Source organism: Sodiomyces alcalophilus (genome assembly GCF_042370955.1).
Source record: "Sodiomyces alcalophilus JCM 7366 unplaced genomic scaffold ACRALscaffold_4, whole genome shotgun sequence".
NCBI classification, from domain to species: Eukaryota; Fungi; Ascomycota; class Sordariomycetes; order Glomerellales; family Plectosphaerellaceae; genus Sodiomyces; species Sodiomyces alcalophilus.
The window spans coordinates 4995471-5022312 of record NW_027263535.1 but is presented as its reverse complement, the minus strand read 5'-3'; the positions used below and the strand labels follow the sequence as shown (position 1 = coordinate 5022312).

The following is a 26842-nucleotide window of genomic DNA, read 5'->3' as shown; positions in this document are numbered from 1 at the left end:
TGGGGGGGGGGGGGGTATCAGGTGAGAAGTATAGTTATCTGCATCGTTCTCTGAAGGGCATTGGCTCTGGTAACCTCTCAATGCATCATAATTGGTATGCATGGGTCCGTGATATGGCTTGCCTGGTTGGGAGCAGGATGAACTGGAGGTCAACGATGAACAGAGACGGAAAGCTATCCGTACTATCGAGTACTTGTAGGTCCGAAAGGAAACCGGGTAGAGAATAGCACACGAAGTAGAAGTCGTTCGTTGGACGGAGAAATCATTATTTTTGAATGTGCTGTCAATACAAGAATGTCAAGGAGAGGCAAAAGGTGTAAACAACAAGGTGTAAATCAAAAGAGGTGGAATAATAGGGAGAGGTGAGAGGTGAGTGTGTGGCTGTGGTGAGTGAGCCACGCCTTACGAAGTACGTATCGTGGCTGATCGTCACAAGATATTGGGTCGGTGTCGGGCGGGGCTGCCTGCAAATGCTCAATACGGAATACCCACAAGTCACCTGACATCCCTAATAAGTTGTCTTGTGGAGTCAGAAATCAAGAAGGACCCATGGCGCAACGGCAGCGCGTCAGATTCCAGCATCTGGAGATTCCTGAAGGTTATCCGTTCAAATCGGGTTGGGTTCAATTTCCCATTGAAGTCCTTTCTTTTTTGTCTTTTTTTCCTCTTTCACCTGTTTTTTTGTCTTTCATTTTTCATTTTTCACTTCCGTTTCGCACCTCTCTCTAACAAGTACCACTACAGAACCCATCACCACGCCTGAAGTACTGAGTACATACAACGATGTACGTACAGCGATCACGTGGTAGGGCTCGTCTCAGGTCATGGGATCATCCATCATTCGAAACTATTCGAAACCACAACGAATCTTGCCGTGAATCACATTTCTGGTCATCATGACAACCGCCTTCACTACACCTCTCCCCAGTCGACTGACTATCCAACCACTGGCAACGAATCCAACGTACGAGCCGCACCCCTCTTGATGACCGACCCGCCCCGAAACCCACTCGGCGCCTGGCAAGCGCTGTCCTCCCTGGTCCGGTCCAGCCCCATCGGCCAACTGAGTTGTCCTACATCTTGCAGATCGCAGAACAGCACTGCCCAATGTCGAGACGGAACGTATTAGTGTAATACTCTGTACACGCATGAGAAAAAGTGCCGATGCAGCCAAACCCATCGGGTCGATCGGGTCGATATCTTCTCGTCCCGGTTGCCCAGCCGCCTGGCTCTTCGCCATCATGGCCTTATCGGGTAGCACCCCGAGACAGCTGGACAATCAATCCCCAGCCTCCTCATCATCCGGCATGCCCCGAGGCCCTTCGAGTGGGGGGTTCGGCATCGGTCTGCCACCGGGCTTACCCTTGCATCCCGTTGGTTGAACCGAACAAATGGAACCGCCCAACAAATGTTCCCACATCACAGCACAAAAGAGTCGTACAATGCTCGCAATGCCTGGTGTCGGGCCACCTGTTGAACCCATCGTCATGTCATACCTTCCATTTGATCCCTGTCTTCTGTCCAACCCTTGCTAGCAAAGGAAGACGAACAATTTTCCTTGTCAAGGAAAGAAAAAGAAAAAGAAAAACAGGTAAGAAAAAAAAGAACCCTGCCACACGCGAACACACGACACACGACGGGGATTCAAGACCGCGTTTCCACATGTCACCGACACCCCAGCTCCCGTGCCCTCTTCCCTATTTCCCATCCTATTCTTCTCTGTGACCATCTTCTTATTTCTTTCTCCTCTCCCATCTCTTGTTCCCGTCTCTTTATATTTTTATTTTATTTTATTTTCCTTTTTTTTGGACGCCTTTCTCGGCGACATAGGCGGTGTCGATGCGGGATCCGCACCTGCATTAGTCGACGCTTCTCCTCCTCTAGGCCCACCACTTGCTCTCTTTGACTCTGCCTTTCTCTCCGATCCTGTTGTCATCCCGCCTTGGAACTGCATGACTTGCTCCTCACTCCTCTTTCTGACCAACCTCCTTTCTTTGCCCAGGGCAAGGGCCGTCTTAAATCTGCCCGTCAGCCCCGTCAGTTCCCGTCACGTCACCCATCTACCCAAAGACTGAAACCTCCCTCCTCCCACTCCCATGGTCGTTTAGACCAGAGACCTGAGGAGTCTTGGACCCGTCAAAAATAAAGGCGGCACACCTCATCATCATGTCGTCTCACGATTCTACTGCCGCAGCGCCGCCGCCGCCAGTGAGACCGAAATCCCAGAGAAGATTCCTTTTGGTCAACAAACGACCGTCTTCTTCTTCTTCCTCGTTCTCTTCCCGCACCAGAGATAGCTCCCCGCCGTCACGACCACCCCCGAGACCAAGCCCCTTGTCCATCCGCGCCACTGTCAAATTCAAGGCCCCCTTGGACCACGTCTACGAGAACACCTACGAGACCTCGCCCTTCTTCGACCCCACCGACCACTTCTGCCAGACGCTGCTGCGCCGCCTTGACCATGGCTGCACCGAGCTCATCACTCGTAGAGATTCGACTGCCCTCGACAACAGGTCCGGCGAAAAGACCCTTCGTTTCGAGATGACCTTTGTCATTCGTCACGCTGGTAAGCTTTGGTCGACCCGCTCGTACCGCTCCTATCAGAGGCTCTTCCTGGACAGGCACTCGGCCTCGGACGTTACAGAAGCTACCGACCGCATCATCGGTTCGTTTCTCAAACGCCACGACCAGAACTTCAAATGGCACGCCCTGGAACCAGTCTCGTTCGAGCCTGACCCGGCTATGTTGTCCATCCCCCTCGCCCGCTTCTTGGTTTCTAAGCAGGACTACGAACACGTTCCTGGATACGAAATCACTTTTACCTTCAACAGCCGATGCAAGTCTCGTGGCGAACCTTTATGGGAGAGGCATATCGCCGCCAGGAGTCGTCAGGGCACGCCGCTGACACTCGCCCTGGCCGAGGAACTGTCCTGGAACCTGTCGCAAGCCATCCACGATGCCCTCGACCGGCGAAAGCAGGCGCTGGATCAGGACCACCGTTCCTCCTGCGACCCCACACTGGACGGTGATGCCTGCGGCCATCTGGACGAGCGCTCGCTGAACGTGGCCTTCCGGATACAAAACCACCTCGGCGTCGATATTTCTCACCTGCACCGTTCCATCACTACCAAACTAGCCCTCTTCCGCCACCCAGAGGGCCTCGACTGTCAGCAATTCACCGACCACCTCGAGAAAGGCATTCTGCATCTCAGAGACCATGCCGACGACGCGCTTGGTCGCTATGACGATCTACGGATCGCTGTGCGCCAACTGTCCGGGACCGGCTGGGAGACCAAGGATCCTTTCTCTCTGTCTGTCGACTCATCCATCTGCTACCCCAGGCGGACCATCCAAGCCGTCCTCGATCGGCTACAGTCCGGAATCGGCGACGTTTTCCGTAATAGAAATGTCACCATGACCCTGACGGCCGTCAAGCGTGGTCACATTGTCCTGGACAAAACTCTGGTGGCTCGCTCATTCCGGAGACAGACCATGGATGACCCACAGAGCGAAGAGGATACCCTTTTGTCCATGCTGAAAGATCGCATGCAATCGGACGTGGCCATGGTCATCCGCGACACCGGCTCTCTTGCCGATGTTGGGGAGTCGCCGCCCCCCAACCTACGACTCATCGACCGAGCTTCACCCGTCTTGCCCGAGGTCCTCCCACAGCCGCTTGCCGCAGCTCCTCTTGCCGGCTCGCGAGATGAAGAGGAAGGCGTACCGACGACGACACGGGTGAGCGAGCTTGACGGAAACCCACTCAGCGCACCCCGGCCCTCGGAACCCCAAACCGTCGAGGAGCTGGACGCGGCCGAACCTGAACGCCGTCATGAGGGACCCGATCTGATGACACTTGCCGACCGTCACAAGGGCCTGCCAGCAACGCCGCCACGCCGCTTGAGCTACGCGGCATCCTCGTTTGCCCTGACAAATGGTGGCGGCGAGTCCATAACTCCTTCGACCCGCCCCGCTACCCCCAGCTTGTGCGGCAACGAACTCGAAACACCCATGGACAGCCTCATCCTCACACCTTCTCCTCATCGCATGCTCGACCATTTCGCCATGCGGAAGGATGTCGACGACCATTTCGCAAGGCCGGAGTCTATCGGAGACGAGTCGATACCAACCTTGGCGTCAGTCAAGCCCATGAAGGAGCCTCGGAGGTTTAGCTTACTGAGCCGAGATTCTCGCCCCAGCACGCCCGCCTCGATAGCCATCCTCCCTGAAGCGAATGCCGCTGTTGAACCCGCGGCCGGACAGGGGCATGGGGAGACGGCTCTTACTGATGCCGGGTCTCTGGAGGGCTGGCTGGATTTCGTTTGTGAGCCGCTCGAATGCGAAGAGCCTCCGAGCGCTGGCCTGGCATCTCGCAACGCCGGCATGCGGGATTCTGGCGTCGTTGTAGAGGACGAACCGGCACCTGCGGCCGCTCTGGAATTGGCGGGCTGCATGGACGCTTGTGTTGGGGCCGTCAAGGGTGGCCGTGGCGGCTGTGATACTGTCGATGACGGCAGCAATGTCGGGCTTGAGACGGTCGGACCGGAAGCGGTCGAGGCGGAGACTGGCAATATGGAGGTCAGGCCAGAGACGACCGAGCCAGCACGAGAGCGGTCGGAACAGGTTGAGCCGGAAGAGGTCGAGCCAACGCAGCTTGAACCAAACGAGGCTAAGTTAGAGAAGATTGGGGTACAGATTGTCAAGGAAGAGACTATCAAAGTGAAGGAGACTTGGCCAGAAACTGTCGAGCCAGGGAAGGTAGAGACAGAAAGGGCCGAGGCAGAGGCTGCTGAGCCGGAGGGAGGCGAGCCGGCGACTATTGAGCCAGTAACTGTCAAGGAAGAGACTGTCTTGCTAGAGGCTGCTGGGCCAGAAAGAGACGAGCCAGCGACTATTGAGGAAGAGAGCGCCCTACCAGAGACTGTCAAAGTAGAGGAGGTTTGGCCAGAGACTGTCGAGCCAGAGAAGGTAGAGACAGAAAAGGTAGAGGCAGAAAAGGCTGAGGCCGAGGCTGTTGAGCCAGCGACTGCCGAGGAAGAGACTGCCCTGCCGGAGGCTTCTGAGCCAGAGAGACACGAACCAGCGACTGCCGAGGAAGAGACTGCCCTGCCGGAGGCTTCTGAGCCAGAGAGACACGAACCAGCGACTGCCGAGGAAGAGACTGCCAACCCGGCAAAGGCAGAAACAGAAAACGCCGTCACAGAAACCGTCGAGCCAGGAAACCTCGAGCTAGAGGCCGGAGTAGAGACGGCTGAAGTTGAGAAGGTGGAGCCAGACACCAAACTCGAGACGATCGAACCACACCCCGTCGAATCCGAGGAGACCGAGCCAGACGAAAAACTGCCGGAGCGTATCGACTTTGTTGAAACGGACGGGGCGCTCCAGAGCTGGAGGGCCATGGCTCCATTTGATGATCCTCCTGCCGACGAAACGCCCGAGCCCAACACGCCAGCCATGACCATTGGCTCGGAGAGTAGCGAGACATCGCCGTCGCAGTCCCTTACTCCCGTCCAACCGGGGTCCCAGCTGCCAACCAGGATTGTCGGCACTCTTTCTGCCGCGTCCTTGACGTTGCGGTCTCAGTCGTGGTCGCCATTCATATCGGGGGACGGCGACTTTGACACGTACCTCGACGAAACGCCATCAAAACCCGGTCGCAAACGGGTCAACTCGCACGCGAACCCGTTTACCCTCTCGATACCGACATACCTCCCAGCCCCTTCGCACGCTTCCCTGGAACTCCCATTACCCATCCGAAGTCGTCGTGACCGTCCCCGCGAGCCCCATATTCACCACAAACGCCAATTCTCGGTCCCGACGGCGGGCTTCGTCGGCCTCCTACAACACCCCGACTCGCCCCTGCGCCTGCAGAGCTACTGCGCCTACAGGCAATGGGACCACCTCCGGCACCAGAGACAGACGTCGTTGCAGGCCGATGTAGATGGCGGTGCGGGCGAGGCGAGCTCGGAAGGGGAAAGGAGGCGGAACGAAACTGGTCCGGCCAGGTTGCTTCTGGGATACGGGCCGGAGAAGATGGGCGTGCGTTCGTCGCCCGACGTGGTGCGGCCGTCGCGTCCGAGGGTCATGTCGGCGGAGGGCATCGTCGCGGACGCGAGACGGAGGGCTCGGAGCGGGAGTGGGAGCGGGGTCAGATCTCGATCGGGAAGTATGCTGGGGGCTGCCATCTGGTCGACCTAAGCGAGATGTATTGTCCCCATCACGCCGTCATTCTTTTTTATATCTTTTTTTTTTTTTTTTCACTCTCTTGAAGGAACTTCACCAATAGTTTCAGCCCTGGGTATGGTGGTTTCAAAAAGCTGGAGCAAGGGGCTGCATATCAAGTTTGGCATATTTCGGTTTCGATGGGAAACAATATGTTATAGATAGATTGGGCACAAAGAGATGGTTGGGGAGTTTTGGTCGCTGAGGTTGCGAGGCCTCGAGACTCAAGACTGGCGACATTGAGCCTGATGGAGGCAGGGGAGGGAGTAAGAGACTGGGTGTGGATAGGGATAGTATACACTGCCAGGTGACTACGCGTCTATAACCCATCACTGAAGGCAAGAGACAGCAGAGATGCAGATTATGAACATGGCGTTGCTTTTGTGGCCGCCATGTGCATGCCAACAAGCATATAGAAATACGAAATACAGATACAACTGCCCATGACCAACAATGATCCATAATATTTGTCTATAAAGCTATAGCCAGGCCTCTATTGGGGTCTGAGGTGCCTGCAAGGAATTCCACCGCATATGTAAAGACCATGATGCTCACGTCAATACCTTAATCAGTGGGCCGGTCTCAACTCACGTGGTGGTCTATTAGACCACCTGCCGTGGTCACCTTACGCCTGACGAAAAAATATAGTGATGGTCGTTTAGGTGCGGAAGCTCAGGGCATCTGGTTTTGAGAGCAGTCTTTCGGTAGAAGTGTGACGGGTGAACGGCTGGGCGCCCCGGCACTTCGGAATTTGGCGGACGCGGATTCTATCGCTGCGGTTCAATGCGCTCCATTTGGGCGACAACATGCTCCTTTCTCCCATTTAGGGGTATGGGGTTCCGAACGGCGATCAACAGACGCCTAACCTGGTCGGCTCCTTGGTTTTGTCGTAAGAGATCGCCCGTCTGTCCGAGTTCCAACGTAGCCCTCGTTCAGTCGGCCAACGTATAGCGCGTCGAACGACATGTAGCCTTCGATGAGCCAACCTTGGTATGCGTAAATGTATAGATGTATATGTCTGTGGTGGCAAGGCCAAGGACACAGTGGCCCCAGTCACGTCCAAATGCCGGCACGAATGACCACTCAAAGTCCTTCCTCCCCTCAGGCAAGCTCGGCACCACCCTCCTCGACGAGGGGCATGGCGCTCGACCAGCGAAGGATGAGAATGTCGCCGGCCTTCCCATCGATGGCGCCGTCCGAGTCGGTGCCGCGGCCCTCGACGACGGCGTCGCGGAGCAGGCGGATGAAGACGGCGGTGTCCAGGTCGGGCGAGTCGATCATGCTGATATTACCCACCGTGTCGTTGAGGTTCTGCAGCTGCGGCGGGAAGGACGAGAGGAAGGACGAGAGGTAGTGGTTGTGCAGCAGGGCCTGGTGGCGCGTGGCGTAGGCCAGCTCGGTCGGGGACAGGCGCTCGCGGAGGGTCGGGTTGGAGAGGTAGTGGAGGGTGTGTTTGTCTATCTGTTGCCCTTTGCGGGTGAGTATCGGCCAATGGCTGGGGGAGGTGTGTACGGCATGGCATGTCGGCCTACCTTGGCAATACGGGCGCGCAGGTAACTCCGCACGAGAAACTTGAAGCGCTCCAGCTCGGTTTGGATGACGATGAGGGCAAAGTTGGTCTTGGGATCCATGTCACCCGTCATATCTTCAATCTTCTCAATCTGCTTCTTGATGCGTTCATTGACGCGCTCGAATATGCCGTCGGGCGGCCATCTAGGAGCAGGATTGTCAGTATAAGTGAGCGAAAGATGTACTCCTGGAATGAAGAGCGGTGGAACAAGGACAGAAAGAGGCACACACTCTAGCAACTCGGGGGCCGACCTCTCTGCTACCCACGCCCGCGTCAAGGCCTGCAAGTCGCGAGTCTCGGAGGGGATTGAGTAGGAGACCGGGTCGACCTCGCGGAGGATGTCGTCAATGTCCATTAGGAAGGGGAAAAGAAAGGGTAGGAAAGAAGGAGACGAATTATCGTGTCAAATCATTATGCGCCCGAAAGAAAACGCAGAAAAGGACGAAACCCAACACGGCATGGATGTATGTGCTTGAGGTGCAACTGGCGAGAGTGTTGGCAATGGATGTTTTTGGTGTTGTACCTTGAAATCACAGTACGAGGTACCTAGGTAGATAGTGGGGTTCTGTGGAGGGGTCAAGGGTCCGTATAAGGCTGGTCCATTACAACGTATGTACCTTTTTGTTTCCGTCGTTACATCGTATAGCTTGGTACCTGGGACAATCATGGTCAAGAGAACCATCTACGAAGTATATATACCTTGGACATTAGCATGCAATTGGAACATCATCTCATAATTCATGGCTGGTCTGTCTGTAGTTTTGGCTAAGAAATGTGCGCGCCCAGTTTATTATCCGCATGCCTGCCCCGTTCGACGTCAAGAGTCTATGTGGTTCATTGGTGGTCATTGGTGGTTCATTGCGCCCGCTCCCCGGTCCCTTTGTAATCCATTTTCCCCTCCCAAAACACGTCTCGAGGCTACAAGTCAAAGAGCTCCTTGATAATGCGCATGGTGTCTTCGGGGCTCGTGACACTATGGCCGGTGACGCGCGGGTCGGTGTAAATCTCGTAGTCGTTGCCGCCCTGGTAGGTCTTGTCGCCGAAGAAGTGGATGGTGGTAAACTTGACGCCGCCGGGCTTCTGGGCCTCCTCCTCGAGGTGGCGCAGGCAGTACGTCTTGTCCCAGCCGTTGGGGAAGACGTCGAAGGAGATTTGGCCGCCGATGGAGTAGGTGAGGCCGAGGTGGGGGAAGCGCTCGCGCAGCTTGGCGACAAAGGCGTCGCGGATCTTGTGCTCCTTGTCGTAGCGCTCAAACTCGTTGCGCTCCTCGTGCGACGCGTTGCGGCCGAGCGGCGACACGTTGATCATGCCGTTGCGGAACTCGACAAACGTGCCGCGCTTGACGGGGATGTCCAGGTCGGCGATGTAGTGGAGCATAAAGTTGACCAGCTCGCGGTACTGCTCCTCGCCGATCCACTTGATGAAGCTGTTGGACGGCAGCGCCGCCCCCATCTTGTACCCCACCAGCCCGTTCTCGGCAAAGTTGAAGTCGAACATGGTCGTCACCGGCGTGTTGGACGGCGACCCCAGCTGGCTCTGCTGCTTGGCAAAGTTGGAGCCGCCTACGGTGGCGATGGCCACCTTGCGGCGGAGGTCGGCGAGGAGCTTTGTCATCTCGGGTTTGACATCCTGGGGGGAGAAGCACCTTAGCCAGGAGAACAAGAAGAGACGAACAGTGAAAACGGGAGGGTTGTTTGGCCTACCTGGCAAGCTCCTGTGAGGGTGCCGTCGACGTCAAAGAGGCAGATGGTGTTCTTGATCGGCCGGTCCTCCAGGGGAGGGTAGTCCGGGGTGTGCGTGGTGGCAGGCATGGTGGACGGTGGATCGATGGAAGGAGACTGTGTTTCTTGGGACACGAAGCAGAGGAAAAGAAGAGAGAATGGACGAGTCTCTTGCGGTCGAGCTCGGGGATTTTAATGTTCGAGGGGAAGCGAATGAAGGCTGTCAACAAAACAGAGGCCCTGAGACCAGAGCATTCCAGGGTGAGATACGTGTGTCGCAGCGGGGCCGGACTTGGTAGGTGTCCACCGTCGCGGGGCTCCGGGCGGAACAATAATCTGCCGGACGGAAGAGAGGAGCAGCAGACAATACATGTACTTCGTACGAATACGAATACGTTTTTGTAGCCTGAATATTTTAAGGGACTCTCTAGGGAGACCTCACATTTCTATAGAGAGACCTCACACGTGACTTTTTGTGGAGCAATGACAAAGCCGCTAAGCTCCCTAAGGTATACATATAATTTATATATATAGCTTGAGTAGATACCTGTACCTAACATTAATATCTTTTAGGTCCAGTGACGAGATAAAACTGTTAAGCAAATATACTTATAACTCCACGCTAATAGGCAGGCGTAGCGAGGTATATTTACTCGATATTTGTGTCGACTTACTGTTATTCCCGCTACTTCGTATACCCGCCCGTAGGCCAGAGGGGCAATACACATAGTTACGACTTGTATCTAGGTAGTACCGTTATTCCTGTGCCCCCTTCCTTCCCTGTACTAGATGTCTTAAGGGCCCCTTTTAGGCGGCTTTTGCCTTAAACTGTCACCGACTTCAGGGAAATCGAGTAGTGGTGCAATACCAGTACAACGAATAGTCAAGCGTGTACATTAAAATAAGCATAGTACTTAAGCAGCTCGGCGGCTTTGTTATGGCCCCATAAAAATGTCACGTGTAAGGTCTCTCTATGGAAATATGAGGTCTCCCTAGAGAGTCCCTATTTTAATTTTATCAACCCAACCGTCTACGAAGTACGTCTACACAGTGACGCCCTTGCCCGTTTATAATACTCTATTGCTTTTTAATAAGGCCCGTTATTCCGACTATAGTTCAGACATATAACAACATAGACCCTTCGGAACTACGGTCGTAAGCCACTCTAACGTCTTTGTATTGAGTTGGATTAATTCGATCGCTTAGACTTAATTAACGGATAGCTCGTTTATTCGAGCGAAGTTAATAGTAGCAGTAGCAGTAGCAGTAACTCCTTTCTTCTTCGTCGTCGTCGTCTTCGTCTTCGTCCTGATTGGAACTATAGTCGGAATAACGCGCCTCTATACTATAAGCCTTAACTTCACAAGCACGAGGTTTTTAACGTGTGACAATGTAGCGGTGGCTTATTCGAATGTTCGTATATCCTTTCACGTCCATCGCAGGCGTTCCGCCACGACAGGGAAAAGCAACAGTTCTCAATGCACGCTATGCAACGCTATCCGCGACCAACCGTGTAGGAGCCTACTATACATACATACGCACACAGTATTTCAAGTTGAACCCGGGTATCATGACACTCCAAGAAAAAGCCAATCAGGCCGTCACATCCGTCCACACCCCCGTCACCTCGACGACGATATTGACCAGAGTGCCCACGGCCCAAATCGCAATCAGGGTGTAGCCAATCTTGCGCGAGAGCATCCACTTGTTCATCGGCACCACCACGAGAAGAACGAGGAGGGTGATGAGGAGGGTGACCGCCGAGATGAGGAGGGCGCCGTCGATGCGGATCTCGTACGGCTTGTACTTGACCGGCCTGTCCGGGTGCTTCTTCTTCCAGTGATCGGCCGCCTTCATCATCATCCACACGCCTCCAATGCCGATGCCGAGCAGAATGTTGAGCATCGGTCCACCAAAACATGCCGAACTGGAGAGTGGTCAGCGTACATCAAAGTGGCGGAAAAAAAAAGAAAAGAAAAGAGGGGGGAGGACGAGAACGTACAGTGCCATGACTGGGTACCCGAGGCGGGCAACGGTTATGTCGGCAACCAAGTCGCCCACACTGTTGCCCGCCGCAAAGATGGTGAGCCCGAGCAGCGCCTCCGAAATGCTCAGGACGACGCCAAACGTCTTGAGCACCCCGACGACCTCGCCGGCGATGGTCGAGATCCACGCAATGCTGATGATGAACCCCAGGAAGCAGAGGACGAAGTGGTACTTGGGCCGCCGGTCGGCACTGGTCGTGAGGAGAAGGACGCCCAGGAGGACGAGCGAAACCAACAGCGTGTAAAGAACCATCCGTAACAGCACCTTGCCAGGCTCCTCCAGATCGTCCCGCATGTTCGCCCAGAGGATCAGCATGGCGAATTGGGGCCCCGTGAAGAGCTGGAGAGCCACCAGCCACCGGTTCCACCCGGAACACTCCCCCCCTTCCTCATCCTCGGTCCTGAAGGCGTCGCTCTCTGACGCGGCCGACAGGACGGGGATGCTGCTGGCCTTGGCAGCAGCCGGGGTCCCTTGCGCGGTGGTCGCCCCGACGACGTCTTGGTTGGCGCCATCGGCGTCGCCTGGCGGGTCCAGGGCAATCAGCACTGGCGATGAGCGCCCAAACGAGCCGCCACTGGTGTGCGATGGTGATCGCTCCCGTGTGCTGTGTCGTCTGTACCGTTGCCATTCCGTCTCCGGTTCGATGGCGGCGTCTGATTCCACGGAGACCGGCTCGGGCCGGATATCGGAGATAAGCGGAGACGGAAGTGGCGAGTCTCCGTCCAACGAATCGTCGGATTCCGTTTCGACCACCGGGAGGGTGATGACGAGGAGCAGAATGCTCGGAACCGATATGGCACTCACCAGCTTGTCCCAAACCGTCTTCTTCTCCCACCCCTGGAGCGTCGGGAACAGGGTGGTCTGTAGGACATGCGGCGGGGGGAGGACAGAGTGTGGCCACCACTTCACCGGCCTAGGTTCGGACACGGACAGAAGCGGCGGTAGCGAAGCGTCAAATCTGGAAGCCGTCGGTTGCGGGAAAAAGTCGACCTGCTGCTGCTGGTCGGATTGCGGTAGCGGAGTGAGTAGCAAGGGGGAGTCGGTGTACTGGTCGAACGCCGGGAAAGGGGATACGGGCGAAGAACGACCGCTGTCCGAGGCAGCAGCACCACCGCGGCTTGACTCGGGTATCACGAGGCGTGGGGTATGATGCTTCTGTGAAACAGGTGCATCTACCCGTGGGACATTCGACGTGACAGGGGGCGGCGCTAGGTTCCCGCCTATCTGATAACTGGGGGACGGACTGCGTGTCCTGCCGGGGCTGGGTCCCTGCGGCGAAGCGGACGCAGATGTCCCGCTGAGCGCGTCGTCGCTCCCGATGGCAGGCAACGGCAGGAAGTTGAAGGAAGGAGGAACGTCGTTTGCCGACAGCGCACGGTTCCTTCCTGCGGCCGCCTCGCCATGCCCGGGGTGTGCGGCGCGACGGCCGCGCCTCACCGACGACCCGTCCTCGCCTGCGGTGTGGTTGCTGCGGGTGGTTGGAACGTGATAATCCGAGTAGGCCCGGTCATGCCTCTGACCGTACATGGGCCTCAGCCTCAAGTTGCTTTCCTTTTGCAACTGTGCCAAGGCCGAGCGGAATTCCAAAGCGCCGACGAGACTGGGCCGGATGGGTGTGATGGTGGCGCTTCGTCTCCCTCGTGGACGGAGAACGCGCATGCTGCTGGTCATTTCGGCGGCCACTTTTGTCCCGTGATCCTCGTCTTCTTCTTCCGTGGATCCATCAGCGGCGCTGATCGCATGGCCGTCAATCTCGATACGTGGGCCGGCTTCCAACGCGGTAATGTCCGGCTCGTCGGCATTATTCGTCCGCCGCCGCCCGACTGGACCGGCTTCATCGTCGTCCGGCTCATCTCGATAGGGCACGGGAGCCAGCTCGTCGCTGGGATGGCCGACCGAGCCGTAGACATGGCTCCTGGCGGCAGCGTCGCGGACGCGTCTCCGCCTCCGACGCGTGGTGAACCAGTGCCATCCCACGACGGAGACGACGTAAAAGACGTAGTATCCAATCATGGCGATGCACTCCCACAGATGCAGGTGCCCGTCTGCCAAGAAGGCCATGGTGAAGACCACGGCGACGATGAAGAAGCATAGGTCCCGAATGTAGGTCCTCCTGCCGACCTTGAACTCGCGGACCAGGGCCATTGAGCCAGCCACGACGGCGGTGATGAAGCTAGCGGCTCCTATGAGCTCCCCGACCGCCATGCTGGCGCTGTTGGAACCCATGGCCGCAAAGGTGCTGAAGACGTCCGGGGAACCGTTGCCGAAAGCCAGGAAAGTGACGCCGGCCAAGCTCTCGCTCAGGCCGAGGATGCTGGCAATGGTGCTCAGATTGACGCAGAAGAAGTCGCTCGCAGCGATGCCGATGGTGGTGAAGAGCAGGCCCAGCCAGCCGACGAGCAGGATGAAGGCGATGCCCCGCACATGCTCAAAGCTGCAATAGTAAAAGGTAAGATACGAAAGGAGACCGGCCTCGTCATCGCCACAGTACGTCTTGACGAAAGCGCACTGATCCACGGCGTCGCGGACATGGTGGCATTCCTTTGACGCTGTGCTCCGAGGGACGAGTAGCGAGGTCGAGATCGAGGTCGAGGTCGAGGTCGAGTCCAAGTCTAGTCGCGCTTGCGAGAAGAGCGGCGCGACGAACGAGTAGGCCGCAAGAGAACTGATGATCAAGACGGTGGCGTAGAACGGCCGCAGCCTCGGGCTGGCGCCTCGAAGTTTGGAGGCGGTCATTCTCTGACGTCAAAATGGTCGGTCGCGGCCGCTCGCATGATGTTTGTCTCGTATATCGTTCTCGAATTGAATCCTGGTGTGTAGAAATACTGTGTAAAACTATATACCTAGGTAACGTTAGAAGCGAAGTGAGGTGTAGAGGTTAAAGGCTTCGTGGGAGTGTGTTGACGAGGTTGTTGAAGAGAAAGAAAGAGAACGGGTTTGATGGGGTACTGTATCTTTTCGAGCTAAAGGTAAAGACGGAATAGGCTGTAAGATAAGGGACTTTACACCCAAGTCTGTTTTCCAGGTGATGGGTAGTTCGCCGCCGGTTTTAACTGCGACGATACTAAAAGGTTGAGAGCGGCTGTACGAAGTATACAATGTAGGTACGTAACACTGTTTACGGAGAAGGCAGTTGCCGGTACGTTGTAATTCTATCCAACGTGGACTCGGGTGCACTTACCTATCAGACTTTGCCTACGGGTACCCCGCCGTTGCGTGTGGCTGGACGGTAATTACGTTGTATGTAGATGGCGGGGAAGTACAAAGTACATAGGTAATACTAGGTACCTCCTCCAAGGCCATGGAAAGCGATTGGAGTACCGTACTTGTAAGCTGAGTAAGGCCAACGCCTAATTTATTAGGCCACAACAGGGGTTTGGGGATTTGTTTACTTTCTCCACAACAGACGCCTAGGCGACGCGGACTGCAACCACTCGTGAGACAGCAGCATTCTCCTTTAACATCACGGCCGGCCGACAACGACGACGACCGACCATCGACATAGATATCGACAGAACTCCAGAAAAGATGCCTAGAGTCGCCCAAGGACCGCGCTCAGGGACCACCCGGGCTGCATCCACTACGGCTTCACCCTTTAAGAATACCCCTATCAAGTGAGTTGAGTAGCCCCACCAAAGAAACAATAACAAAAGGCGACAACAACAAAAAACTAAACAAACCCACTCCTCTGTAGAATACCATTAAACGATGACGTCTCGGAAAAAGCCAAGCGCATGCACTCGAGGCAAGCGCGCCACGAAAGGCAGCTCAACGAACTCAAGGCCGCCGCATCAAGCACACCGGGACGGAAGATAAGCATTGCCAACCTGGACGACATGGAGAACGCTTCCCCGGCTTCGGGCCCTCGGACGCCCCGCCGCCGCATGTCGCGGTTTCGGGACGATGGCGACGATGACATTGTCGTCGGCGGCACCGCCGTCACGCCCATGAAGCGGGTGCCGATCCTGGCCAACTTTGAGGAATGGATGAAGATGGCGACGGACAACAAGATCAACGCCACCAACTCGTGGAACTTTGCCCTCATCGACTACTTCCATGACATGTCCCTCCTCAAGGAGGGCGACAGCGTCAACTTCCAAAAAGCCAGCTGCACCCTGGACGGCTGCGTCAAGATTTACACCAGCCGAGTCGACAGCGTTGCGACCGAGACGGGCAAGCTGCTCAGTGGTCTGGCCGACAGCAACAGCAGGAAAAAGGACAGGGATGACGCCGAGGGGGAAGGCGAGGAGAGCGAGGAGGAGGTCGACGAAGATGGCAATGTCAGGAAGAAGCCCAAAAGAAAGGTACCGTCTTGCCTTGCCGTCTTGCCGTCTTACCGTCTTTTGTCGGCCCATTAAGAGGCCTGTCTGTAGTATTTGCGAACGCACGAGCCAGATGATTGACAACATTCTAGGCGCAACGGTCTTCAGAGGCGACACTGGCTCCCTCCTTCGCCTCATTACAGCTGAAGAAATTCGAGCTGGAATTCGCCGTCGACCCCCTGTTCAAGAAGGCATCGGCCGACTTTGACGAAGGAGGCGCAAAGGGTCTGCTTCTCAACCACCTAATGATCGACTCGCAGGGCCGAATCGTCTTTGACAGCAGCGACGACGTGGAAGATGCGCAAACCTCCAAGACGCGGAACCAGGGAAACCATGCCGACGACCACGACGACGAAGATGAAGATGGTGACGACATGACGCCAGACGCCTCGGCCGTTCACGACCAGCTGCTTGCCGAGGAAGAGGCTGCCGCAGACGTCGAAATCGACCTGGGTGCTCTCGGCGCCCGGTTCTTCCCCCACCTGAGCCGCCTCGACGAGCTGGACGTTTGCCCATCGCTCAAGACATTTGAGCTCGGAAACCCCTCCGGCTCTCTGGACATCCCCTTCCTAAAGGCCCCCGAGGACTGGCGCGACCAAGACCTGGACACCACATCGGGTCTGAACCTCGGCGACAAGTCGGGCATGTTCATCGACGGCGATAATGCTGCTGGCTTTGACGACGACGACGACATGGGCCTGGGCGCTTTCGACATGGGAGCGGACGTCGCTTTCGGCGAAGGCGGAGAGGCTTGGGCCAGGGAGGCGGCCCTGGAACCGCAAATGCGGGTGTACAACGTCGTCGACGGCGAGGAGGGGGATGCTGCTTCGCTCGAGCAGGACGCCGGCGACTACATGGTGTCCATGGCCCACGGGAAGAATGCCGACCAACTCCACGAGGACATCTTGGGGTACTTTGACCAAGCCCTGCAGAAGAACTGGACCAGCGCCGAGCACTGGAGGATACGCAAGATCAAGGACGCCGACAAACCCGCGGGACCCACCAGGACGCGCAAGGAAAAGGCCCCCTTCGAGATTGACTTTGCCGCACCCATGGACCAGACCCTCGCGGACGCCCTGTACACCCAGGCGTCGAGCAGTTCGGTCATATCTCTCCCGAGGAAGGATCGGACATCCAAGTCGCGCAACCTGCTCCCGGACGACAAGCACTTCAACTCGAGGTCGCTGCTCAACCTCTTCCTCAAGCCCAAGGCGCGCCTCAGCAGCCGGCGCATCCGGGCCGGACTCGGCTACGGCCGGCAGGCGGACAGGGATGGTCCCCCGCCGGGCGCCGAGATGGACGAGGCCTTTTGGGCGAGCCAGAAGGACCCGGCCCACGGCATCGGAGGGGATACGGGAGAAGGGGGAGGAGGAGGGGACTACGACGCCAACTTTTTCCAAGACGACGCGCTTCCCTTTGCCGGAGGGGTGGGTGACGACGATGACGACGACGACCATCTCGAGTTTGCTGACGCCCGCGAGCAGTTCTCGCCCGTCGGCGAGGGCGACGCCGGCTTGACGACGGGAGGGGCGATGGGTATGACGGCCATGCTCAGCGGGGAGACCATGTCGAATCATACCATGGGTGCGTTTGGGACTACGCTGGTAACGTCGACACGGCGGGTGCGGCCCGATTATGTCCAGTACGCGCGGACGGCGAAGAAGGTGGACGTGCGGCGGCTCAAGGAGGAGATTTGGAAAGGGCATGGGTTTGGAGCCATCAGATACGGTGCGTTTTTTTTTTTTTTTTTTTTTTTTTTTTTTTTTGATTCTGTGCTAACTTGACACGACAGAATCCAAATTCATCCCGGATTCTAACAGAGGCCCAGCCGGATACCGAGACAATGGTGGACAAGGACAAGACGCTCAAGTTCACCAGCGTGATGAATAACCTCCAGTCGGTGTATCCGAAGCCCATGATGGAGGACATTTCGACGAGCTACTGCTTCATCTGCCTGCTGCACCTGGCCAACGAGAAGGGGCTCGTGATTGAAAAGACGCCGGAGCTCACGGAGCTCGAGATCCGCAAGGATTGGACCGCGGAGATTACGGCCGGCGGTGAATGAGATGTTGGGCCAGGGTTTTGGTCATCAAGGGTTAGAGGCACACGCTGGGATGATTGCGATGATCAAGATGGTATGATGGGATGCAGTGGGTGGTTTTCTTTTTTGCTTTTTTATCCTCGTTCCTTATGTCTCGGAATGCTCAGGAGCTGGGTGGATTACTCGAAATGTCCCATACCCGATTGCTATGAATCTGTCTACTGTTGCATGGGAAGATGAACCGTGTTGATCATTCGCGCATTCCTTGCGGTTCTTCATACGAGGGAACATAAGAGCGAGCACCGTGTTGCCATGTTGTATAAGGTACCTAGGTACCACGCATTATCTCCTGCCATCTTTTCAATACCTAAGTACCCAATCGTCTTAGGTACTCCGTTACTAGGCACATTGCAGGTACTGACTGCGTACATGCTTCGTACAGTTTGTAGGTACAGTGGGTCGAGCAAGTGTACCGTACAGCGACTTCTATACCTTGTGTAATTACGAAGTAGAATATCACGCGCGCTTGGACTTGAATGTGCTGAATATAGATAGCTTTAGAGTACTCAGATAAGTGTAATGTATATATATAAGTTTATATGTAGGGAGCCTATGACACACTGTACACATAAGTGAATGCTCTACCTCCGGAGTCAAGGGCAAAACCGATTGCTGCAGTCTTTTGGTGTTGAGGGAAGAGCAGTTGAGACGCGTCACGTACAAACTCGACACGTGTGTGGCTGATCTGAACCCCTTCGGGTACGGTACTCGATAAGTACAGCCAATAATGTGCATGTCTCCAAAAAGGGGTCTTTATGGAGTAACATCAGGCGGGGCAAGCGTGGGAAACTCGCTACCCTGGCCGCCCCCTCCGTCATTCTTTCGTCATAATGTCATCGCCCACAGGCGGCAGGCACAGACCAGGGGCAGCTGCACCGCACCTCCTCCATACTGTCCTGTCTGTCGTCTGGTAAATATGGTACACCTAACCCCCAATGCTTTGTTTTCCCCCAGAGACCCAGTTTCTCTCGCGGGCACCATCCATCTCGTCCTCCTCGCATCTTCTTCCTCAACCCAAAGACTTCGTACAGTCAGTACTCTCACGCACAGCAGACAGCACGAAGACCAGACCGTTCACTGCAAGCGAAAGTGTTCCATAACTTCTGGGAGACGCCACCATGATAACACCTAGTGAAAATCCAAATGGCAAGAAACCCTGACAGCCTGCCAAAATGACAAAGGGGTATTCCGTTGCGACCTTTTGACTCTTATATACCCATGACCAGATTCTTTCTCTTCTTCTTCTTCTTCTCTTCCTCTTTTTCTTTCCTTCTTCATCTTTTCCTTACACAGGTACGATTACTCCCCCCGTCGTCCAACAATTTCCCCTGCCCTCAGAAGAGCGTTCATCCCGTCGTAACCATCTTTGCTCTTCCTATGAGTGTCCATGTTGCTAATGCCACCGTTGTCGTGCGTGCTTAGCGATGTATGTGATGATGCATGCGACTCGTGCGACGCGTCCGTAGCCCTCGATGAATTCGACGACATGTGATGCAGTCCTGACAGCAGGGGTCGTTGTTGACCCATCGGTCGGTCGGTTTGCACGCTTGCTGTGCCATGGTTACTATCGTGGCTATCATGACCATGGCTATCGTGGCTACTGCCATGGCCACCATTCATGAGGCCAGAAGCACCGGAGACCGCGGCGGGGACGGGGACACCGTACGCGAGAGCCGGGAATGGAAACTGGTGACCCGGTATCACCGGCTGTTGTCCGACATACGGAGCATGCTGCGCTTCGTACCCCGAGTCCGAACCGTTCCTGCTCGACAACAACGCGTGGATCGGCAGAGACGCTTCGCTAGGAGTTCTCTGATACGAAAACATGGAGCCGGACGAGCCCGCGCTACCAATCGAAGACGTCTCGTGCCTCAGCGCTGGGCGGACGTGCTGATGCGGCAGCTGGTGCGGCGGTGGCGGAAGCTGTGTCGGTTGGCCTTGTTGGCCTTGTCCACCCTGTCCAAACCCGGTAAATCCGCCGCTATCGGACGTCGTGCCCACGCCACACGTCACCGCCGGCCTATCGTTGAACATATCCGAAAAGGAGGGCAGGTGAAGTTGCGCGTTGCTTTCGGTACTCGCCGGGCTGTTGCACCACGTCGGTCGTCGACTATGGCTATGTGTGCTGCGAGGGCTGCCTTGTGCCAGGGGCGGATCCGGATCGAATTGTGTGCTGGCGGGCGAGTGCACCAACTCCTCGACACCATGCTGGTGCGCCATGCCCGCAGCAGGCACTGTGGAAGCTACGTGGCCGTCCGCCATGGATGATCGCACCTGATGCTGCTTGTGGACGAGCGGCGTATCGATCCCGACATGCCCATCGCTCCCACTGCCTGTGCCGCTTGCGCTGTTGGACGTGGACGTTGACGTGGACGTCCCGCCGGTCTTACCACCATGATGGTGCGACCTTGCGCCAGCCTCTAGCTTCAGACGTTTGGACGCATCCTTGGCTTTTGCAACCTTCCAAGTCAGCGCGCTGGACTCCGCCACGAACCCACAAATCACGAAAAGCCCTCACAACAAGAAGCTTCGGACCTGGGCAGTAACCTACCTTTGTTTTGGCTTGCTTGTTTTTGCTTGAAATCATGTAGGTACTGTGCATATTTCCTGTATTCGGGCGTCTTTCTATACTCGGCCAGGGCTTTGTTGTATTTCTCCTTCGCATTCATCGCCTGCGTCTCATACGGCTCTTTCTCGGCCGGGGATAAGCTCTGCCAATGCTCACCCACCAACTTGGCAATTTCCGTAAAGGTCAAATTTCGCCCTTTCAGATCATCGCGCATTTCTACGACCGTCAGCAACTGGTGGGGGATTCAAAAGTCTCATCCATGTCGGCGTTTAACTTACTGTTCGAGAAGAGCACGTAGGCCGACGGTGGACGTTCGGGAGCGTTCTCGTCTGCCTAGGACCAGGTTAACCAAAAAAAAGGCTACCAGGGATAAACATGAGCGGCAGTCTCCTACCTTGGGATGGCGCCGGTATTTACGCTTAGTGACGACGGCGACTTCCTTCCCATCAGATCGCACAGCCTCCTGCCTCCACGTCTCTGATTTGGTGTCGTCTGGCCCGGACACTGTCGCCGATACCAGCGCAGCTCCCGGTGCATGGCCTCTGGAATTGGCAATACGCCTCTGGAGTTTCTACGTTTCCCGTCAGAAATTTCCGTGTCGACTTGATCGGAAGAATAGCACAACATACTCTTCGATGTCCGAGTTTCACGCCTAAAACATCGCTGTGCACACTGACATTAGCACGCAAGATACACAATTCCGGCCACCGCCAGCCTCCCTTGCGCCCCCCAACCCCGCCAACAAGGACACCACTGGGACAACGGAAACTCACAGGTCTGACTCGGTGATGTCTAGAATGGTCTCCCATGTGTCGAAGCCCTGTTCGAGGAAAGAGACTAGGTACTGGGAGATACCCAGCTCCGCGAAGAGGGGTTCCAGGTTTTGTGCCATGCAGGCGGTCGGGCCGATCTTCCCACGGACGACAATGATCAGTACGAATCAAGCCGATCCACCTCCTCCGCAACTTGTTAAATTGATTTCCGGCCGTGGACGAGCAAAGAAGTTTGACCGGGTACTAAGGGCCGAGGCCAGCTGTACGGTCGGGTCACGCAGCTCAACGGTCTTTTCTGGTTTATGCGCTTTCGTATGACGAGAAGGGTCGTTCGCTGGGGTCGCCTCGCTACTTATGGATCGAACAACTCTGAAGATGGAAACAGCCCGAGATGATATACGTCTAGGTCGATCGTCATGAGGTTTGGCGGTTGTTTTGTTTGTTCACGCAGGTCGGGATGCTGGAGACTGTCGATGTTGACCTCCGGAGGTTGTCGCGATTCACGTCACGGCAGAGCGAAGACGGAGTGATGGATGAAGAACTTCTCTGCCGCCTGGTGACAAAAAAAAATCGGAGACTGCCGTGAAGCCTGGTGCAGTTATTGTATAACGGCAGTTCGAGAGTGTGGCGTGTTTTGAAGCGAAGTTGGGTCTATGGGGGAGGTAACGGTCAACGAAGAGTCCTATTCGGAATGACTTGGGTGTATATTAGAGGTCGGGTTGATTGGGAGGCGAGGCTGCCAAATCGAGATCTCGATGACATGAGCACGCCAAGTGGCTAGTTGTGGGACGCAGGTTGGTGGAAAACCAAAAGGTACAAGAAATGGGGAGGCAAGCTTTAGATCGAGTACGATCAACGGCAACCCACCCCTCCCCCCCCTTTTTTTTATTTTATTCCCAAGGAACGACACACCGAAAGATGAAGAAGGGGTTCCTCGACTTACCCACTAGCGCGTCGCCTCGAAAGACCAGAAGAGACCAGAAGAGCGGAGGTTATTGGCCCGGGCGCAGTTGATTTGATTCGACAAGTGAGGTCGGCCTAATCTTGCAACGCAGCGGCGATAAGGCGAAGCACGAATGGACAGTGGCGAGGAATGAACGAGGGTATGTACTCAAGTCGCTGGAGCTGAGGGCAGTAGCGAGTTGATGTATGTACTGCTTCCGGGATTCGACTCGGCGGACCGGGTCCTAGGCCCCCCTTGTCCAGTGCTGTCTGTGCCGATTGGGAGAGAAAAATGAAGAGAGTGAGAGAGAGAAGGAAAAAGAGAGAGAGGCAAGCGCCATTCACTAAGGTGCACGTCTTCCGTGGTGGTAATTCAGTGGAAGAGGCTTTTGACAGGACACGGGACTCCATGCTTCGCACAGAGCATAGTCGACACCAAATATGCAGCTGTTCAGAGGAGCAAGACAGGGGGATTCACATCTGGCACGTTCAAAACGCAAGACCGAACAGACGGCGACCTGAGCGAAAAGACGGCTTGTGCAATGGCAGTACCAATTCAAGCGAATGAGGTAATTACCAATGAGCGAATCTGCATAAAGTAAAGGGGGTGGGCCAAAGAATGAGAGGAGGTGCGTACCTATCGAAGTACATTGGTACAACGTATAGACAGACGCGGGCTTACTCGGGGGAATACCGGCACGAAAGGAAAGAATAATGTCTAGATAGTAAAATAGTGGAGCCTTTATGCCTTACTAAAGCGATTTAGGAGCTATAAACCGCTATTATAAAAGGATTAACCGTCTTCTCTTATTAAATTATATAATACCTATATACGATATATCGAAGGCATTAGATATTTATATTAGCTGTTTCGCTAGATATAAGTCTACTAATTTATTATACTAAGTACCGTACGAATATATATATATATATATATATATATATACGTTATATGTATATATGCTATAGTATAAGGGTAGCTATCGGCCAGCAGGTACAACGTACATACACTTCGGCATTGTCCTTGGGAAGCTCCGCACATGTGTCATAGCCCCACAGACCCCAGTCTCTACTCCCCTAGAAGGTCAAGGATAAATGCCGCCCTCCCGCTTTTCCTTGGCACGACCTTACTGTACCACTGAGACGGACAGTAGTGTATGTACTGGCAAAGACACGAGCTCGCCGTCGATGGTCGAGCGAAATACGTCGTACGAAGTAATTATGTACACTAGAAACATCAGGGCCTGCTCACAACTTGCGGACAAAACACCGCTACCCCAAGCATTTAGATATCGAACAGTCCGGCCGTTTCAATGCATGTATGGAATATCTATACTATTTGCCCATTTACAAGAAACAGCACAAACAAGTGAAAACGTCCGTCACCCAATCAAGCTGAAAAGGGGGACACTTGTGACATGCACATATACAACGTATATGTACGAAGTACATGTTTATTTTGAGTGGCATACTTCGTACTTCGTATCTCCATCTTCGATCTCAGCGATGAGATGGTCATGGGAGTTGAGCAGTGCCCAGCAGGAAATGACATTTTCCCTCCATCTTTCCCATCCTCCTTAGCTAAATGGCGGTGGAAGAGTGAGCGAGCATTACCCATGCTCGATCGCGGTGCAAAAGGTCGATGCTGGTCGCCTTTTTCCCGTCGCAAAAAGAACCAGTAGGCGTGACAGCCTCTTTATTTTGTACGAAGTATTCCAGCGCTAGCGAATCTTTCCCCTCCGGTACGTTGTATGCGCGGGGTGGCGTTATCCTGTTGCCTACCTACAACGTACGGCGTAGGTACCTTACTGAATTAAGTACTTGCCTATGTAGGTACATACTTTTCTATAAAAGTACATACCTACTTCTTACCTTGACTCTTCGGCGGCTCGCAACACTCAGCGTGATGGGTTGGGGTCCCGGACCTACTTTTCCCCGTAATCTACTTTGTGCGACTGAGGCGGCCAGGCTTTGCTTGAGACAAAGCACCCTTCTACATGTGTACACTACTAGTTCACGCCCTCGACGTGATTAACCAGAATACCGCCAAAAGCACCTAGGGGTGTTGTTTGAGAGCAGAGTGCTCGTCGCCCCAATCTCCCGAGATCTCCCCAGTCCAAGTGGGTAGGGCTATCCAACGATGGCTTGGCCGTGGAGGCGGGTGCATACTTCGTACGTACATACATTACGTTCATACTCGGAACATGAATATCGCGTCGCAGATCCGCGATGTCGCAGTTGGCTGTCTGGCGGCAGGTGGGCTTGCCTGCGAGGCTGGGCCAAGCCAAGGACGAGGACCCCTGTGCGCTACGGGTTTCTTGGTGTCTCGTTGAAAAGCTTGTGGAAGAGTGCCAAGGGCGTTTCATGATCTCCCATTTTCTTCTCACGAGTAGCACTTCAATGCCTAGCTCGAGTCACAATGCCAGATACGGGTTGGAGATGAAAGTTAGTAGGCCACTGGCCTCCATGGACATCCCCGTCCTAAGCAGGTCGAGACGAACCAGCTACGACAAAAGCCGGCAAGAAATATCCTATACGAGCCTTTTACTTTACGGACAGCTGAGAAGAGGAAAACGCAGATGATTGGAAAAGCGTGTTGATTTCGATGGTACCTGATACATATCGATGGAAAACCTCATCGGTTTTGGGTCTCCCATCCCATGAGGCATCGAAATGTCATTGAAGAAATGCAAATAAAAAAAGGTCCAAAAAAAGCATTCGTCGCTTCTCGGCTTCGGGGAGTTGGGCACAAGGCCGCCAAGTACGACTCCGCAGCGCGCGGAATGGAACCCGCAGCAACGCACTTTTAAAACGGTGACACGCAAGGCACGATGACAGAATAATGGTCAGATTTCCACTTTCCCATATCCCACTGCTCTGGTAAAGTGGAGAAGTAGTGGAGCCGGGACCAGGAAGCGCAGGGGGGCCGCCGAGGACCTAGGGGAATGGGAATGGGAAGGGCTGGGAAATGGCAAAGTGCGATTTCGCCCATGGGAAACCACGCGGGAGGATTTGGAAAGGGATAGATGGGTCGATGAATGGGAATAGGGGCAATGCTAGTAATAGTACTTCTTAACTGTAGAGTGACGACTCGTGTACGTATTATGAACTGCATACGGGATGTACCCTCTCTCCTAAGTTCCTCTCGGCTCCGACCTTGTCCAGCTGGATCGAGATGGACGGCATGATGATTACATAGTACGTACCCTCTAACCCCTGTTTAATTGTGTGTGGTGTACTTGCGGATCCAAATACACCAATAGTATCGCGACAATAAGAGGATAGAGTACAAGTAGGTACATCAAAAGAAGGCATTTTCTATATAGAATACAGGGGTTTAGATGTACTAAACAAGGGGGACTAAGTACCCTATCAGTCTAACTTGTAGCTCCTTAACGCGGTATTGACGTAACTGATATCGTCCTTGCCCTCGTCCTTGCTCTTGTCCTTACCCTCGACCTTCTTCTCTTTTTGGGACTGCTCGAGGACCGGACAGATATTTTAGCTGATATTTCGCTATTCGAACCTGATACTAACTAGGGATTAGAATCGGATCCAGGATAATATATAACGTACGAATACGTTATATATTATATATATAGGTGCTATTAGTAAAGGTATGTTTCTCGAACCTTTTTGAATTTCCTAAAAGGGTAAACCGCGAAAGTACCTTAAACACAATAAAACAGGGGTTATATGGTACCATGCATGACCCACCCCGATCACCAATCACAAAGGAGTGACCACCGTAAGGCAGGTACCTAGGTAGCTACTTGGGTACCTAGGTTTGTTTGTACGTTGTAGAACATGGAAACTTTCAAAGTATGCGACCTCTACTGTACAACTACCTATTTCCCAGAGCTTTTGCCCAGTGACTACCTATAACGTAGATAGATAGGTACGACTGCTTGGAAGACGAAAATACAGAGGCCGTGGAGGTCAAGTCCACGTTGAATTGAAGTGCGTTGTACACCACAAGTAACCGACTGCCCGACTACGGTCTCCCCTGAGGGGCGTTGCGACGTGATATCCCGTTTCCCCAGCCCCGTTTTCACTCCCGATCCGGTCGCTCCTGTCGGCTTTTCCTGCTTTTTCTGGAGAGCAACGGACGGGCGTTCCCTGCTCGGCCAGGCCTAGCCGAGCGCTTACGATAGAATAGGTCTCCTCTTTGTTTTTTTTTTTTAGTGCATCGCTAGTTGTTATCAGGGTGCATTGGGACGGTGGTTGGAGTGATTTGGTTATGAGAACAACATACGATAGATAACATCGTCGCCAATGAGCGGGGAAAAAAAAAGGCGAGGGCAAAAGAAGTAAATGTATACACACTAAAGAAACATGACTGCGTGGTGAAAGAAACGAGTTACAAAAAAAGACTGAAAACGCAAAAATAAATGCTCGGAGGCGGATTCGAACTGCCGTCAATGCAGTATTGTAGTAATAACCACAATGCATCATCCTAACCAACTAGACGATCCGAGCTGTCGGATTGTTGAAAAGATGTGTCGAAATGACCACTAAGACCCTTTGATTTGAGTGTGTGAGTGGGTTATCCCCACCGCGCTTATGTAATGTGTGA

General features: G+C 54.6%; 6 protein-coding genes and 2 non-coding genes across 8 annotated transcripts; 3 read left to right on the top strand and 5 right to left on the bottom strand.

The window, feature by feature from the left end:
• Window positions 1–80: 80 nt before the first annotated feature.
• Window positions 81–6669, top strand: ACRALDRAFT_2020042 (uncharacterized protein; the record flags this gene model as incomplete). Its single annotated transcript, XM_071019999.1, has 17 exons — window positions 81–104; window positions 134–195; window positions 294–328; window positions 392–409; window positions 437–494; window positions 534–605; window positions 641–771; window positions 810–1122; window positions 1160–1373; window positions 1426–1560; window positions 1650–2046; window positions 2123–6188; window positions 6272–6341; window positions 6384–6405; window positions 6429–6500; window positions 6566–6605; window positions 6639–6669. The coding sequence occupies 17 exons, from the start codon at window positions 81–83 to the stop codon at window positions 6667–6669; spliced, it is 5760 nt and encodes a 1919-aa protein (XP_070875385.1).
• Window positions 544–626, top strand: ACRALDRAFT_t163. Its single transcript has one exon. It is a non-coding gene; the product is annotated as a tRNA-Trp (tRNA).
• Window positions 6670–7323: 654 nt separating the features above from the next.
• ACRALDRAFT_1070578 (uncharacterized protein) lies at window positions 7324–8147 on the bottom strand (the record flags this gene model as incomplete). The annotated part of the gene is made up of 3 exons (XM_071017784.1): window positions 7324–7683; window positions 7755–7935; window positions 8023–8147. The coding sequence occupies 3 exons, from the start codon at window positions 8145–8147 to the stop codon at window positions 7324–7326; spliced, it is 666 nt and encodes a 221-aa protein (XP_070875384.1).
• Window positions 8148–8505: 358 nt separating this feature from the next.
• ACRALDRAFT_1050342 (uncharacterized protein) lies at window positions 8506–9771 on the bottom strand. The gene is made up of 2 exons (XM_071015634.1): window positions 9496–9771; window positions 8506–9421 (listed from the first exon to the last, which is right to left on the bottom strand). Exons 1-2 carry the CDS (start codon window positions 9601–9603, stop codon window positions 8711–8713), a joined length of 819 nt encoding a protein of 272 aa, XP_070875383.1. The 5' UTR covers window positions 9604–9771; the 3' UTR covers window positions 8506–8710.
• Window positions 9772–10776: 1005 nt separating this feature from the next.
• On the bottom strand, window positions 10777–14547 carry ACRALDRAFT_1081754 (uncharacterized protein). The gene is made up of 2 exons (XM_071019208.1): window positions 11516–14547; window positions 10777–11440 (listed from the first exon to the last, which is right to left on the bottom strand). The coding sequence occupies exons 1-2, from the start codon at window positions 14293–14295 to the stop codon at window positions 11107–11109; spliced, it is 3114 nt and encodes a 1037-aa protein (XP_070875382.1). The 5' UTR covers window positions 14296–14547; the 3' UTR covers window positions 10777–11106.
• Window positions 14548–15026: 479 nt separating this feature from the next.
• ACRALDRAFT_2059497 (uncharacterized protein) lies at window positions 15027–17946 on the top strand (the record flags this gene model as incomplete). Its single annotated transcript, XM_071021886.1, has 4 exons — window positions 15027–15173; window positions 15254–15863; window positions 15974–17609; window positions 17702–17946. Exons 1-4 carry the CDS (start codon window positions 15088–15090, stop codon window positions 17944–17946), a joined length of 2577 nt encoding a protein of 858 aa, XP_070875381.1. The 5' UTR covers window positions 15027–15087.
• A 2537-nt stretch (window positions 17947–20483) lies between these two features.
• Window positions 20484–21446, bottom strand: ACRALDRAFT_2105276 (uncharacterized protein; the record flags this gene model as incomplete). The annotated part of the gene is made up of 5 exons (XM_071023235.1): window positions 20484–20767; window positions 20830–20884; window positions 20946–21122; window positions 21181–21214; window positions 21325–21446. Coding segments are annotated over 5 exons (672 nt in total), but the record flags the coding sequence as incomplete, so codon positions are not given.
• Window positions 21447–26658: 5212 nt separating this feature from the next.
• Window positions 26659–26745, bottom strand: ACRALDRAFT_t161. The gene has a single exon. It is a non-coding gene; the product is annotated as a tRNA-His (tRNA).
• Window positions 26746–26842: the final 97 nt, after the last annotated feature.